Genomic DNA, 15,861 nt, shown 5'->3' with positions numbered 1-15,861 from the left:
TTTTGCAGGAATAGTACTGCCATAGTGACCAAAATGTATGCAGGTGGTCCTCACTTTATGACCTGCCTGTCTTACGACTGCTCGCACTTACAACCAGCTCTCTAGCGTGGGGATTCAAGGGATTCCCCACTTTAGAGAGCTGGTCTATGTTCCCTGAACATAGATTTCGGCGATTCCCTACGCTATTGAACTAATCTATGTTTGGGGAAGTTTTCCCAAACATAGATTCGCGGGATTCCCTGCGCTAGTGAACTGGTCTATGTTCGGGGGAATTCCCCTGAAAGTAGACCTGCTCTCTTGTGCGTGCTCGCTAGCGCATCCTTACTTACTGACCAATTATTTTTACGACCGGGTCATAAGAACGCAATGCGGTTGGTAAGTGAGAAGTGCCTGTACATAACAACGATGAAGAAACAGCGTAGTCGTGGTGGACTTAACACAATATGGACATATGGTGCAATTAAATCCCCATATTTGTTTGCTGAGAGAGGTGATTTTAAGTAGCTTTGTAAAACTAAAAAAAATAATTTTATATGTGCCCTGTTCCTTAATCTGTTATATGTCTAAATGTATTATATGCTAAATGTATTTGTTTAAGGCACATAACTAGGCTATATTTGTAAATTGACACAGGCAGGACTGGTTTAGCACAGATACCTACAGGTACTCCTCACTTACCGACCAGGTTCCGTTCTCACGACTCAGTTGTAGAACAAATTGGTTGGTAAGTGATTCCCTGCTCTGGTAAGGGATTCCCTGCTCTGGTGCGCTGGTCTATATTCGGGGAAATTTCCCTGAACATAGACAAACGCAGCAGAGCAGGGAATCCCTCTAATCCCCACGACGGCTCACAATTATCCCCACGCTAGGGAGCTGGTCGTAAGTGCGAGCTGTCTAAAATGAAGACCACCTGTACTTCCTTTTTAGTGTCATGATCTCCAAGTGCCTAGAAATTTGTTTTAGGGTTATTGTTCTGCAGTTCTAAGTAGCCTCCGGGCAATCAGACATGCTGTATACATTACAATGCTATGTTTTGGAATGGTTTGCCCTGGTTATATATTCCATCCATGACTCACTAGGTGTCTCTGTTATTTGTTCCTTTATTGACACGCTAAATTACCGTATAATATAAACAAACCATATTGTCATCAGAAAATCTAATTTTGCCTAGACAGATCACTGTTACAAATGAGCAATAGCTGCCTGGGTGGAAAAAAAAAATGTTTATTAGAATTTGTAGAACTGAATTGACATAATTTTATCATTATCACTTATGGTCTGCACACGCACCCTGAAAGTACTTTTAAAATGGAAGTCAATTTATCAGGTTCTGGTAATTGCATTCATTTTTGAACGGGGAAAGGTTGTAAATCTATACAAAGACTAAACAGTAAGCATGCTTTTGGTATAAAAATCAATTTTCGGGTGACAAACATGCAGTTCTGTTTTAATGTATTCCATTGCCTTGAGTTACACATTACTGATTGGTCTTCCTCATCAATCTCTCCAGGGTCTGAGTCACCTACACCAGCATAAAGTGATTCATCGTGATATTAAGGGGCAGAATGTCTTGCTGACGGAGAACGCAGAAGTTAAACTAGGTAAGGGAAGCTTCAAATTTTAATTAGGAGCAGAGAGGGCTCAAAGGGACCCTAAAACAGAATTCTGAAACCTGTTGTTAAGCTTGTTTTTCCTACGGATGTGTGAACAGCTATATCGCAAGCCGCTGTTCGGGTCTTTATGGAAGATTTATTATACACATGTGTTATGTAAAAGATGCAGTGACCTGGCAATTGATACTAAATGTCTGTCTGTGGTTTAGGAATTGTCACAGTTAATAGTTAGCATAGGTATGTTCAATCAAACAGTGGCTTTTGTGATCGTTCTTTTATGTACATGATGGACATTTTGAGCTACCCACACAGAGTGGATGATTTTCTAAATTTTAAAATTTTGTCTTGGGACAATTTTGGGGTTTGACTAATCAACACTTCATGATCCTGGGCATTGCCAAAGATCGTTGTCTATATGAACAGGATGCTAGGGACTCCTACCCCCAAATCTCACATAGCTGTTTAGGCATCCTGTTACATATTTCGTACAACGCTGTTTTTCTGGCAACGAGGAACTGCTTCTATTTTGGCCACAAATCCAATATGTGCTTCAACGCACGGGATATAAATTGCTGGCATCTATAGGAACTATTCCTCTCACTACCAAAATCTGAAGCATTTTATTGCATATTCGGTATGTTTTTTTTTTTGTTTTATGCACAAGTAATCTGCTACCACGATTGGCATAGTTTAAGCCAGTGGAGTCAAAGTTACTTTTGTTTTTGATACCTTATACACCTTAATTTGGTCCAGCCTAGATAAGTGCTTGATGCATGGGATATCCGTCAAGGCACCTCTAGGAACCATTTGATTCGTAATTTGCAATTTGGATACATTAATTGTATCTTGTTTTCTGTGGTACAAGTAAACTGTTACAACTCTTGGCACATTTTGAGCCATAGATAAACCCACAGTTATTTGCTTTGGAAACATAGTTCTCTGGATTAGTCATGATTCTACCCCACTAGGTCCTAAATTTTAATCTATATATTTGTATGTTTAATTAATTTTTTCTCCCCAAGTGGGACCATTAAAGAGTTTATTGTTTGTTTTCTCTGGCCACCTGCATACAAGGTTTCCCCTATAGGGTAATTGCAGAACAGCCTTTCATATAATATAAGGATATAAGGTCTTTTTGTGCGGTAGTTTGTTGCCACTCTGCCAACCACTAGTCCTACTTTCTTTTCAAATCTCCAGGGGTTATGCCCCACTGTATCCTATAACCACCACAACTCTGGTGGATGGACTTAGTCCATTTCCTCCCAGCGTTGTTCTTTCCATGTGTGAACAGCTATATCGCAAGCCGCTGTTCGGGTCTTTATGGAAGATTTATTATACACATGTGTTATGTAAAAGATGCAGTGACCTGGCAATTGATACTAAATGTCTGTCTGTGGTTTAGGAATTGTCACAGTTAATAGTTAGCATAGGTATGTTCAATCAAACAGTGGCTTTTGTGATCGTTCTTTTATGTACATGATGGACATTTTTATGACCAAAAATATATTGCCGTCAAGGTATGGTTTATAGATAAGTACATTATTTTTAATTAACATGTTGTAGCTTTTAATGTGCTTTTCTGGGAAAACATTATTGAGATTATGGTCTTGTTATTATAATGGCAGTGAATGAAACTTCACATTTTCTACGTGGGACCATATAGTTGATAAAGCAATTTAGCATTTGAGAAAGCTACAACACTCATCACCACTGGTATTCAGAATCATCTCCCAATGTCAACCTGAGATGTTAAGCTTGCAGGGTTCCTATGCACTGGCACTTGACCAAGCACAATTTAGTTAAAGGAACACCAAAAGTGTCCTAGTCCCTATTTAGACCCCCATCCCTGTTTTGCTGTAAAAAAAAATTATGAAAAAAAGTATTTACTCACATTTGTTCCAACACCAAGACTCTCTCATAGCTGCTGCCTGCTCCTCCCTCGATGTCATCTTGTAGCCGTTGCTTCCTTGAAGGTCATCCAATCCAATGCATTAGTTATGATCTGTGCCTGCGTGGTAAGCACCACACACATCAGATCAAATGCTTCTTATAGGTTTATAGGTTTTGCTTTTAAATGAAACCTTTGTGTCCCTCTATTTACCCATCTTTTTAGTTTTGTGAAATTCACTTTATTTTTTAGCTATTCTCATGGGTAATAGTTGGCAGTCGGTGGAGCTGAAACAAAATTCCATTTAGTTTGCTAGGCTAATTTACCCACAATCCAAAAGAGCCCAACAAAAGGCCAAACTGCAGACATCATGGACAGAGGAAAACAAGTGTCAGTGTCACTTTAAAGCTACACCGAGTTTCTCTTAGCACCATCAAGCCCCAAGTTACTTTCTAATTGTTGTCAGCCATAGAATACTACTAATTTTGCTGGAAATTAACCTTAATAGATTTAATAATTGAATGAAATCATTAATAGCACATAATATGAACTGTAATTTATTATTCATATCTGTAATGTACAATTTCAGTGGACTTTGGTGTTAGCGCACAGCTGGACAGGACGGTCGGTCGAAGAAATACCTTCATTGGAACTCCTTACTGGATGGCTCCGGAAGTCATTGCATGTGACGAAAATCCTGATGCAACCTATGACTTTAAGGTGGTACAACATGCATTTTTACTACTATCACACTGTGCGCAGCATTTTAATATTACTGTAATTAATGAATACATTCCCTGCTTTGCAAGACATGCTAAACCTGTAGTTCATTTCAATGTCACGAGTGGATTGTGCTGTCAGATTTTGTATAAATGTACTCTGTTGTTGTCAGTGGCCAAAATGCAATTCATGCTTGGCAACACTTATTAAAGGACCACTATAGGCACCCAGACCACTTCAGCTTAATGAAGTGGTCTGGTTGCCAGGTCCATCTAGGATTAACCCTGCCTGCTGTAAACATAGCAGTTTCAGAGAAACTGCTATGTTTACATATGGGTTAATCCAGCCTCTAGTGGCTGTCTCATTGACAGCCGCTAGAGGCACTTCCGCGCTTCTCACTGTGATTTTCACAGTGAGAAGACGCCAGCGTCCATAGGAAAGCATTGAGATTGCTTTCCTATGAGACTGGCTGAATGCGCGCGCGGCTCTTGCCGAATATGCGCCTTCAGCCGATGACTGCAGAAGAAGGAGGAGATTCCCCAGCGCCGAAGGAGCCCGGTGCTAGAGAAAGGTGAGTGTTTAACCCCTTCCTCCAACTTCAGGATGGCGGGAGGGGGCACCCTCAGGGCAATATAGTGCCAGGAAAATTAGTTTGTTTTCCTATCACTGTAGTGGTCCTTTAATGAACATCCATACTTTACCACTTATTAATAACCTGAGCTAAGCATGGAAAGTGTTCAACCATTGACCGTGTCACCAGTCACAATCAATGGAGGCCTAGTCAACTAAAATTGCTAGGGATTTTTTACTTTTTCATCCTCATTTCAATAACAGGATGATGCAGATTTTCAAGAAGACTGCAATGATTCTTATGCCTCTGTATAAACATCTTGGTTCTCGCAGTCTTCGTTTTTAATGCTTTTATTTTCTCGAGTACTGCTTATAGTCTCTGTTATACCACATATAATTTAATGAGCACAATTCAGTTTTTACTGTGATCTAGTAAAGGATGGGGGAAACTAGTTCTCAGCAAGGAAATTGTCTACTTAAAAGAGTTGGCTGAATCTTTGTACTGATAGGAATTATATAAAAGCTGCAAGCATGAATGCTTCGTGTAAGATATTTAATCTTATTAAAAGCTTAATATTATTATTGAAATATTTTAATTTTATTTTTTAGAGGCAGTTTTATGGCGTTTTGTTGCCTGTAAACAACTATTTCAGATTGAACGCACACTATAATAGTTATTTGTTACTATGGCTGTTCTAATCTCCACGCAGTTTAGCAAATGGCTTTTTTTGGACAAGGTGGGCGAGAACTAAACTAAGGGTTTCTCAGTGAATCTATTCACTTCTGTTGCAAAGAATAATTATCCTTGCACCTTTTAATTATCATGTATATTATGTATTGAGCCAAGAGCATACTCTTTCCCGTAACTCCCAACTGTAGTTATAATTTCTGTTCACATGTAGCAACATGACATAACCCTATTGTATCTCTATTATGGTTTTCTTAAAGGATCACTATAGGGTCAGGAACACAAACATGTATTCCTGACCCTATAGTGTTAAAACCACCATCTAGCCCCCCTGGGCCCCTCATGCCTCCATAAATATAGCAAAATCTTACTGTATTCAAGTTTGAAGCTGTAACTCTGCATTCTGTTTGCCTCAGAAAAACAAGCAGTCTGCTGACATCGTCAGAAGTGGTAGCCTGATCCAATCACAGTGCTTCCCCATAGGATTGGCTAAGACTGACAAGGAGGCAGATAAGGGGCAGAGCCAGCATGATTCAAACACAGCCCTGGCCAATAAGCATCGCCTCATAGAGATGAATTGAATCAATTAATCTCTATGAGGAAAGTTCAGTGTCTGCATGCAGAGGGAGGAGTCACTGAATATTTGGATGCATTTTAGACAGCCATGACCCAGGAAGGATCTCTAACAGCCATCTGAGGAGTGGCCAGTGAAAATATCACTAGGCTGTAATGTAAACACTGCATTTTCTCTGAAAAGACTGTGTTTACAGCAAAAGGCCTGAAGGTTGTTCTGGTGACTATAGTGTCCCTTTAAATAAATAGATGCCATCAATCCTGTATTTGCCGATACAGTCCTGCATCTTGGGGTACTGTCCCAGAAAAAATAGGTCCCAACAGATTTTAAAATACAGGAGGGGACTGGGCACTAGATCCATGCTCTGAGTGCTTCAGGATGGCTCCATGTATGGTCTGCTTGAGGGGGGCAGTCTGTCAGCCAAGCCCTCATCATTAACGGTGGCCCACCTTTGTGATGCATGGTACTACCCCTTATATGGGGGGAACCTTGCTCTGTGCAGGCTGATCTCTTACCTGCCCAAATAAACCTTTTGGGTATTGGGTAAAATCACAAATGTATATGTAAAGAACAAAGCCAAATGGAAGAAAGTCTATGTAATGACATGTTATGACATTGCGCAATTAATTAAACCAACTAAGGATTGCCTGACCCAGACTGCACTGATCTTTAATATAATGTGCCCGAAAGGTTTACAAGACACTGGGCATTTTCACCACAATATTATTTAACACTCAAATTACGACTGCTTCAGCGTAATGACAATTCCTAAACATGTCTGTAATAGGTCAGTTATTGCTTATACTTCTAGCTGAGTATAAACACATTTTGTTTAATAAGTTTCTCCAAGAAAGAGGGCACCGAATATCCGTACATGATGCAGATCCCTTTCACTGATATAAAGTCACGTCATCCAGTGGTGGCCTTCCTAGTAACTGGAACTAATGAGGGTCTATGTATGTGTGTATATATACACTAAGAAGACCCTCATTAGTAATAGTATGAAGTATTTACTAATATATATATATGGGACTGAAACGTTGACACTTTCTACCTGAAATTCTTGCTGCAATAAAGAAGCACTATTTTTGAACCATATCAAGTCCTGTGAGTGCTTTTCTACTATTTTCTCTCTCTCTCTCTCTCTCTCTCTCTCTCTCTCTCTTGCTAAACCTGTCTTTTATTTTTTTATCACAATTTCCCTTTGCCATATTGAGACGATGCTGTCTTGCATGCTGAATACCTCTATGTAGCAGCAGTGGACTTTCACTGATCATTTAGCAGGAAGAGTCTGTCAATGTGTATTGGTACTGGGACCCAAGAAGTAAAATACATATCTATATATTTAAATAAATAAAAAACCCAAGAAGGTGAGAAGGCTACAGGTGGAACAGATGGTACTTTGAACTTTATTTTTATATATATATATATATATATATATATATTTTTTTTTTTTTTATTGGAAATGAAAAGTAGCTGAAATTACTGTGAATGCCGTGTAAGGCATTTAGTGACACACACTTTATCTAATTGATGTTGTTGCTCAGCATGGTTAAAATCTACAGACTCATGTTATTGGATAAACATTTCCTGTCAGTGGATAGTGACTCTTGTTCATTGTTTGTCATCCCGAATAGCATTTCGGTCAACAAAACAGTTTGCTGGCAAGAATACCAACATCTAAAGTAATAAATCACAATAGTTGTTCATGTGTATGTGTTTTTCTCTCATAGAGTGACCTGTGGTCCTTGGGAATAACAGCAATAGAGATGGCAGAGGGAGCCCCACGTAAGTAATTCTGATCATAATCGTTATATAGTGTAACTGATGGAGAAGTCAGCCAAGAATAGAAGGGGTTATTACATGAAACTGCATGGATATTTTTTGTATTTAAAATCAAAGGGATCCTGCCCTGGTCCTCGCCTGGCTCAGAGGGGAGTTTTTTTAGCCAGAGCTCCAGTCAGACCCTCTACCTCGCCTAGAGCAGCTCTAAATGACATTTCCCTTCTAATGCTATACAGGAGCCAGCATGCAGAGGGAGGTGGTAGCAAGCCTGTGTGCAGAAATCCGAGTTAGAGATAGTCTGCAAAGCTTTCTGAAAGACAGAAGCCTGGTGTCACTGTATGTGTGGCATTTTGACAATTTGTATCCCAGTATAAAGCTGTTTAGATTCAAAGCTCTAATTTAACGTGTTTATTCAGGGCTTGATAAATACCCGGAGACCTATGAATTCTTAATCCAATTCTGTTTGATAGTGATTTTCAAAATCGAATTTACATAGGTTTATGGAAGGGTTACTCCAGTCATAATAACCACTACAGCCCGCTGTTCTAATCCCACTGACCAATCATTGGGTGAGAGCATCAGCTGAGTTTTCTTAGCCAATGAACACCCCTCTCTGCCTAGAAACATGCACAGAATTGACTTCAGCGAGACTAGAACTCTTGCTGCTGCCGGACGTGCATTTACATCTTTGGAAGCAAAATGGTTGCACTCTGACTGTGCTGTGTGCAGTATTTCATAGCGAAAATCACTGGGGACATGATGTTTGGAGTAACTCTTTAGGTTAATAATGAGATACTCTTTTCTCATTATCATTGCACTTGATTTGGATAGAGATGGACAGATATGCGAATTATCATATATTATGCTATATGTAAAAAGTACACATTTCACATAGAAAATATATTTTCTGTCTTTTGCCGTTTCTGACATTATTCTTTTTTTCTTTTTATAACCTTTAGCTCTCTGTGATATGCACCCCATGAGAGCTTTGTTCCTAATCCCACGGAATCCAGCTCCTAGATTGAAATCTAAGAAATGGTGAGTCAATTCTAAGGGAGATTTCTCCATGTAATTGTACGGAGACGGATATATATTGGATAAGTCTTTCTTGACAAGCAGCGATGACACTGTGTTCTGTGCAGCCAGTGGTTGAATAGAGCATTAAACAGGATTGTGGATTATTTTTTAACAGTTTAATTTGCCATTCCAAATACATGCTTGGTTGTCAACCAGTTGTAACTTGAATTGGCAGAATCTTTCCAGCTAACAAAATGTAATTTCTCAGTGGAAACAGCTTGTAATTCTAGAAAGGCATCATTTATCACAAAGTGTTAGGAATGCACCCGTTTGAAGAGCATTCAGTTAAGAGGCAGGGCTCCTTAAATCATTCCAATAAATCCCAGTAAACCACCTGAAGAACAAGACCTTTCCAGCTGCAATTTTTTGATCGCCCCAGTCTGCAAAAGATGCAAAATAAAAAATGGCAACTACTTTAGGTATTGTTATTATTACTGGTATTTATATAGCGCCAGCATATTCCGTAGCACTTTACAATATTATCAGAGGGGGAGATTTAACAATAAATGAGACAATTACAAAAACTTAGAGGAACAATAGTTTGAAGAGGGCCCTGCTCAAACGAGCTTACAGTCTATAGGAGGTGGGGTGTAAAACCCAACAGGACTGGAGATGGCAATCAAACAATGTGGAGTGAGGCAGAGCAGGAGGAGAGAATAGAGTGCTGATCCCGCGATGTCACGGAGGATGCATGCTTCCGCCATGATGGTCCAATCCAATGCTCCTCATTGCCTTCAGTGCTATGGTAGTGTAAGGGAATTTGTTTAAGAGTTAATGTTAAACCAAGGCAGCACTGATACATAGATGTTCTGTTTAACCCAAGATTAGTGGGAGTTATCCTCCCAGCTGGCAGGTGCTGTTTACTGCAAGTACTAGTTCAGCTCAAGAAAACTGCAATCCAGGAGCTCAACTCCCATCAATATCAAGCAATTCAACCAAAAAAGTGACTTTTGAACAATGTCCTTCATTTTTTATTTATTTTTTTTAAGCACACATAAGGCGAAAAGTTTAATTCCATTAAGAAGTAAAGGGAACGTTGGAACTATCAGTACATTTCAGCATTTTTTCCTATACTTTTGTTACCATATTTAATTATTCCAGTATATTATATATCATAGCCTGGTGCACAGTGTATGCATTCACATGATCTATTTTCTGTTCTGATTTTCTGATTTGCAAAAAATACAACTTGGTTTGAAACATAGGAAGGAGATGCATTACAGAATTGAGACAACAAAACAATATTAGCCCTTGTTTTCAGAAAAAATTGTATCTCACGAAGATCCATACCGGATAAAAAAAAAATAATGACATTTACTAGATTATTTCTGTCATTAGGTGTTACCACTTGTTCAAGTGGTTTACGTTCATTTGCTTTGAATTTTCCTTTATAAAGTCCCTCCAGACATCTTTGTTCATATTGCCTAGGGCAGATTCGAATAGCCTGCCATTTCTATTCATGTATAGAATAAAGCATGTGTTAAGATGTCCTATAGAAGAATAAACAACTAGATAGGGGTATTGAATTTAAAGCACTGTGAATATGTATTGATGGATTCTAGAAGTGTCGGGCTCTGCCATACATTATGTTGCTGCTTTCACGAGATAAAGTATAGCAATTAAAAATAATTTTTTTACTAGTAATCATGTAATTGCAGTATTTTTAACCAATATATGGTTAAAATAGGTCTGTAATGCTTTAATTCCAGATTGTGTAATAAATGTGATTGCGTAATATATTTTCATTGTAGCTTCCAATCTTAATCTGTGCTTTGTTTTGAGGTCCTCTCTGTTCTGAGGTCCAAGTACCACCGAGTCTTTTATCTGTCTGTAAGACGAATAATGCTTTGGTCTGTAAGTGACCAAATAGGAATGCCTGCAGAATGGCTCGATGCACTGTTTATTATATTTCTTACATCCTCCAAACATAAATAGTGCTGTAAAAGGTCCGTACGTAATGAGGAAATAGAAGGAGAACAGGAAGAGTGACAGGTTCCAAACAACTTGTCATTTAAGGTAGTGATGCAATTAATCTGTTGTACTGCACTTTGTAATGCTAGATTTCAAAGTGGTGAAGCAGCAAAAATGCACATTTCACTAAGCAGTGGTCAGATCATGTTAGCTCTTTGAGTGCTAGACAGATTTGGTGGGTTAAGCCATTCTCACTGTACCTGCAGACTATTGGAAACAGATAAGGATGATCAACTGAGAAAACCACTGCTTAAAAGATCTATTAGACACAAAGCTATATCATAAAATTCAACTGGTTAAAAGCATTGACTCAAACCACACTATTTATTGTTTTAAGTTATGCAATTTATTTTGTATTCAATGCACTTTTAGATCTGATGCGTTACTGATTAAGGTACAACATTCTCTGTTAAAGGGACTCTCCAGTGCCAGGAAAACAAACCTCTTCCTGGCACTGCAGGATCCTGCAATTAGCTAAAGTGGTCTGGGTGCCTGGAGTGTCCCTTTAAATAGTTTCTGTATACCCCAATGATCTTGCTTCTACAGTCACGTTATATTGTAATACTTTGACTGGCAACTTGGAGTGCTACACTACATAAGCAATGTTTTAACATATAATTGCTACTCACTTGCAAAGTTCACACATTTTAATTCTAAGCTTTGACACTGGACAGGGGTAAAATGATTTAATATAGATATGTCAATGTTTTATTTTATAATTGTCTTTTTTTTTGTATTCATATAATTTTTACAATTTGTTCTTGGTGGAGAAAGTTGGTTAAAGCACTTTGATTATAGCGTCTTCACACAACATGATATAATATAACACATGCATTAGCAGCCTCGGTAGATTGACTAAAACTTCAACTCAGAAATCGCAAGTTCCTTCCTACTAGAACCACTATACTATACTTTATCCAATAAGGGATAAACTCCATGATAGGGTATTCCTAGTGTAACATTGGTCTTATACTCGTTATAGTGGTAATTAAACTAGCATTATATTTGTCTACTATCCTAGACTTAAGATAAGCCCAAGGACTAATGAAAGTATGTAGAAAATTGGGCAGACTCGATGGGTCAAACGGTTCTTATCTGCCGTCACATTCTATGTTTCTAATTAATTTGTCTACTTATCTGAAAATGTTAACTGTCTTGCTCTGACTTATTATTTTACTCCATTAACTTTAATCTGTCGGATTCTTTTATTCCATTAATCATCTCTCTCTTCACTATTCATATTCTAGTGCTGAAACACTAAAGAGCTAGCCTGGTGGACAATTCACTCTTCACGAACGTAAAACAGGACATGTTTTTTAACCCTTAAATTCAGATCATCTTTTTTTTCCATACGCCACCACCCCCTTGGATACCACTGCATGTCAAACTTTCAATTTAGTACAATGTGCTCTTACGGCCCAAACTGTGTAATACAATACTCACTTGTGGGCCATTCTTACTATTTTTACTGTTCTCATTATTCATTATTATACAAACTTTTCCTTACTTGATTTACTTACCTTTTCTCTGAAACCTTCTTACCCTACCAAAATCTTCCTTTCTCTTTCACCAATGAAAACCTAAATGCCCTACTTGGATGCTCTTGTTTACTTTTGGTTTAATGCTATCATAAGCCAAAACTTGGACCGTACTCCTACTACCAATCAAATAAATTATCACCCCAACTCAGAATTCCTGAGCAAACTCTTAACTTCACAATGCTTTTGTGATGTATGGAGAATAACAAACCAAAAAATAGTCAATTACACTTTTTACTCCCTTCCTCACAAATTGTACTCCAGAATTGATTACTTGTTAATGCCAGATTTATAGGTTCCTCCTGGATAGAAATTGTTTCATTGTCAAACCACTCTCCAGATTTACTGTTTACATTTTACTGAATTGTGCTCCATAAATAGAGACAAACGTTGGAACATGAACGATAGCCTCCTCCTTGATAAAATTGTTATGGAATTAAAGGAAGACATTGAGTTCTTTTTTGACCAGCATAGAACTGTAGAGATGGATGAAAACATACTATCTATGAGCAACATTCAAGATGTACATGAGAGGCTCGATTATCTCTTGTGCCACAAAACTTAAATTTAATCAAGAGATTTATATGTCAAAACTACATTCAGAACTACAAAGCGTTTTAATTATCATAACTCACTCCAAACAATATCATATGTGTGCTCTAAAATGTACAATCTCTAAAGACCATGAATTATGTGATCTAAAGAGAGTAAAGAAAATATTCTTTGATAAGGGAACCAAACCTGAAACACTACTTGCTCAGATATTGAAAGTTGAATGTGTAGCACAGTTCATCTCAGGAATTTGTTTGCCTACTGGCAAGCTACTAGTTTGCCAGTAGGTGAAAAATAGCTGACAAATTTGCCGTATTATAAATACTATAAATACTATGAATGTATAACAGTGGTAATACGATAGACCAACAATGGAAGAATGGACTTACACAATCATGTTTTTTGGACACACTTCAACTACCTCCTATAGAAAGAGACCATGTGAGATCTCTACTGAAATAAATAAGAGGAGGAAATCCTATAAGTAAACGTGAAAAATTATAAATCACTAGGTCCAGATGGTTTCACTACCAACTATAAAGTAATGCTTTATCCCCAAAATTATTCAGACTTTTAAAACAAGTACTTAAAGGGGGAAAATATTTTTAAATACTGAAGGCGAATGTAGTAGCATTACCAAAGGAACGAAAAGACATGTCCGCATGCTCCAATTACAGGCCAATTTCGTTGCTTAACGTTGATATAAAAATATAGTTACTTCCATTAAAGGGACAGTACAGTCACCAGAATAGTACAGCTTATTTTATTTGTGCTGGGGTGTATAATAAGTCCCTTCAGGCCTTTTGCAATAAATTTCGTATTTTCAGAGAAAAAGCAGTGTTTGCATTACAGCCTAGGGATACCTCCAGTGGCCACTCCCCAGATGGCTACTGCATGGAGACACTGAACTTTCCTCATAGACATACATTGATTCAATGCATCTCTACAAGGAGATGTTGATTGGCCAGGGCTGCGTTTGGCTTGTGCTGGCTCTGCCCCTATTATGCCTCCTTGCTAATCTCAGCCATTCAAATGCTTTCCTATGAAAAAGCGTTGTGATTGACTGAGATCTCCACTTCTGATTATGTCAGCCAAGGAGGTAGATCAGGTGCAGACCCAGCACCAGCAGATTGGAATAAAGGTAAGATTTTACTATATTTAGGAGGGAGAAAGGGAGAGGGGGAACAGGGGGAGCTGGATCTGAAAATCTAACTACAGAAATATTTTATAGATTTTATAGTGTTTTTAACACTATGGTATCAGGAATACATGTTTGTTTTCCTGACCTTATAGTGTTCCTTTAATTTTTCATCCAGTCTAAGCTGGATTCATTCTACACCAAGAAACCCCAGATACAATACAAAGAGTTCTCAATTTAATTGATGTGACACATGCAAGAAGATACTCTTCAATGTCATTAAGTCTAGATGTAGAAAAATCCTTCCATAGAGTGAATTGGTCCTTCCTTTGGATAATCCTTCACCCGTTTTACTTACCAAAGAGATTTGTTGCTACTGTTCAAGCACTTTATGAACAATTATGCAAACAAACAAAATATGTGAACACAACTCCAGTGAAAAATAGTGATAATAAGTGAACAAAGAATGGAACTTCCCTGTGTTAGGTGAAGTATCCAGAAAAGGTCCCCAAAGACTTCCTCTTGTCTTCAGCATACATACAAAATAGAATAGGGGATCATCTGCTAAATACAGATCAAATGGAAAAACATAGCGTTTAACTGTGTGGGAGTAAATGAAGATGTAAAGTTAACAATTGGCCACTCACAAATTATAAGATGTAAAAAAGCCTTGAGTGTAATCCTTTTCTTCAGTTTTCTATGTTCATCTTCATACTCCCATCAGTAGTTTAGAATATTTGCTCAAAAGAGAAAATATATGGAGAAAATAAAGTGCAATTCCAGAGTGAAGTAAAAAAAGAATTTAATAACTTACATATCAGTTAAAAACAATCTGCATATCACCACTGGGCGTCCTACGCGTTTCGTCCTAAGATGGGACTTCCTCAGGGACTTGGTGCATCAATGACAGCAAGACAAATGTATAAAAACATTTCCCCCCCCCCCCCCCCCTGCAAGTTCTTATATATCCCCTCCAAGTGTTCGTTATTCAATTATTCCCGGCCGGTGTTGTTTCTCTGTTCCGGCGGCACTTCCTGCTTGGACGGGATGTCGTCATCACGCACGCACTTTGCGTTCCAAACGTGCGTTCCACATACCCGGAAGTGAATAGCGATCGTAAATTTTCAATTCTCTCTGAGACATATGAATAGATAAAGGCATGTAGGGGGGAAAAAAAGGAATTACAAAGACTCTGGATGGCACAATATATTATGGATATAAAAGTATATCCCTTATTATCCTATTTGGAAGATCCAAAGAATCATAATTATATACATAAATATGAACGAATATAAGCTATATGATGTATATGGGCTATATACATTTATAATCCTAATCAGTAAAATAAAATAAAATGAAACACAATAAAACAAATATATACATTAAAGCTAATACATTCAAAATGGGGAAGGAAATCCTTACCAGGGAATGTAATACTCCATTTATTCCATATCTGCTAATTATTTCATTCCCCATTGTGAGAATGTGTACAAGACGAACAAATAGACCAACAGACAACCAAATATCATCATTTTACTTTCCTTTTAATGTATTGGTGATTAGGTGAAGTGGAACCCATTTTTATATATGTGTATATACATTAAACACTCCTCCCCTTTGTCTCATTTTTTTATAATACTTAAATACTAAGATATTTCCCACAAATATGAATTTCTCTTTTCGAAATTTTAAAAATGGCCCAAACGTTAAAGGACCACTCTAGGCACCCAGACCACTTCAGCTTAAT

General features: G+C 37.9%; 1 protein-coding gene across 14 annotated transcripts in view; it reads left to right on the top strand.

Moving 5' to 3' along the window:
* Positions 1 to 15,861, top strand: part of TNIK (TRAF2 and NCK interacting kinase) — a 269,661-nt gene that overhangs the window by 160,364 nt on the left and 93,436 nt on the right. For all 14 annotated transcript variants that reach the window (XM_063442666.1, XM_063442663.1, XM_063442669.1 and 11 more), the window contains exons 6-9: positions 1,511 to 1,601; positions 4,091 to 4,221; positions 7,787 to 7,841; positions 8,798 to 8,876. In XM_063442666.1, coding sequence (XP_063298736.1) covers positions 1,511 to 1,601; positions 4,091 to 4,221; positions 7,787 to 7,841; positions 8,798 to 8,876 — 356 coding nt within the window. The remainder of the gene's footprint in view (positions 1 to 1,510; positions 1,602 to 4,090; positions 4,222 to 7,786; positions 7,842 to 8,797; positions 8,877 to 15,861) is intronic.

Source organism: Pelobates fuscus, chromosome 2 (genome assembly GCF_036172605.1).
Source record: "Pelobates fuscus isolate aPelFus1 chromosome 2, aPelFus1.pri, whole genome shotgun sequence".
NCBI lineage: Eukaryota > Metazoa > Chordata > Amphibia > Anura > Pelobatidae > Pelobates > Pelobates fuscus.
The sequence above is the reverse complement of the archived record's forward strand: the minus strand, read 5'-3'. Positions and strand labels throughout refer to the sequence as shown.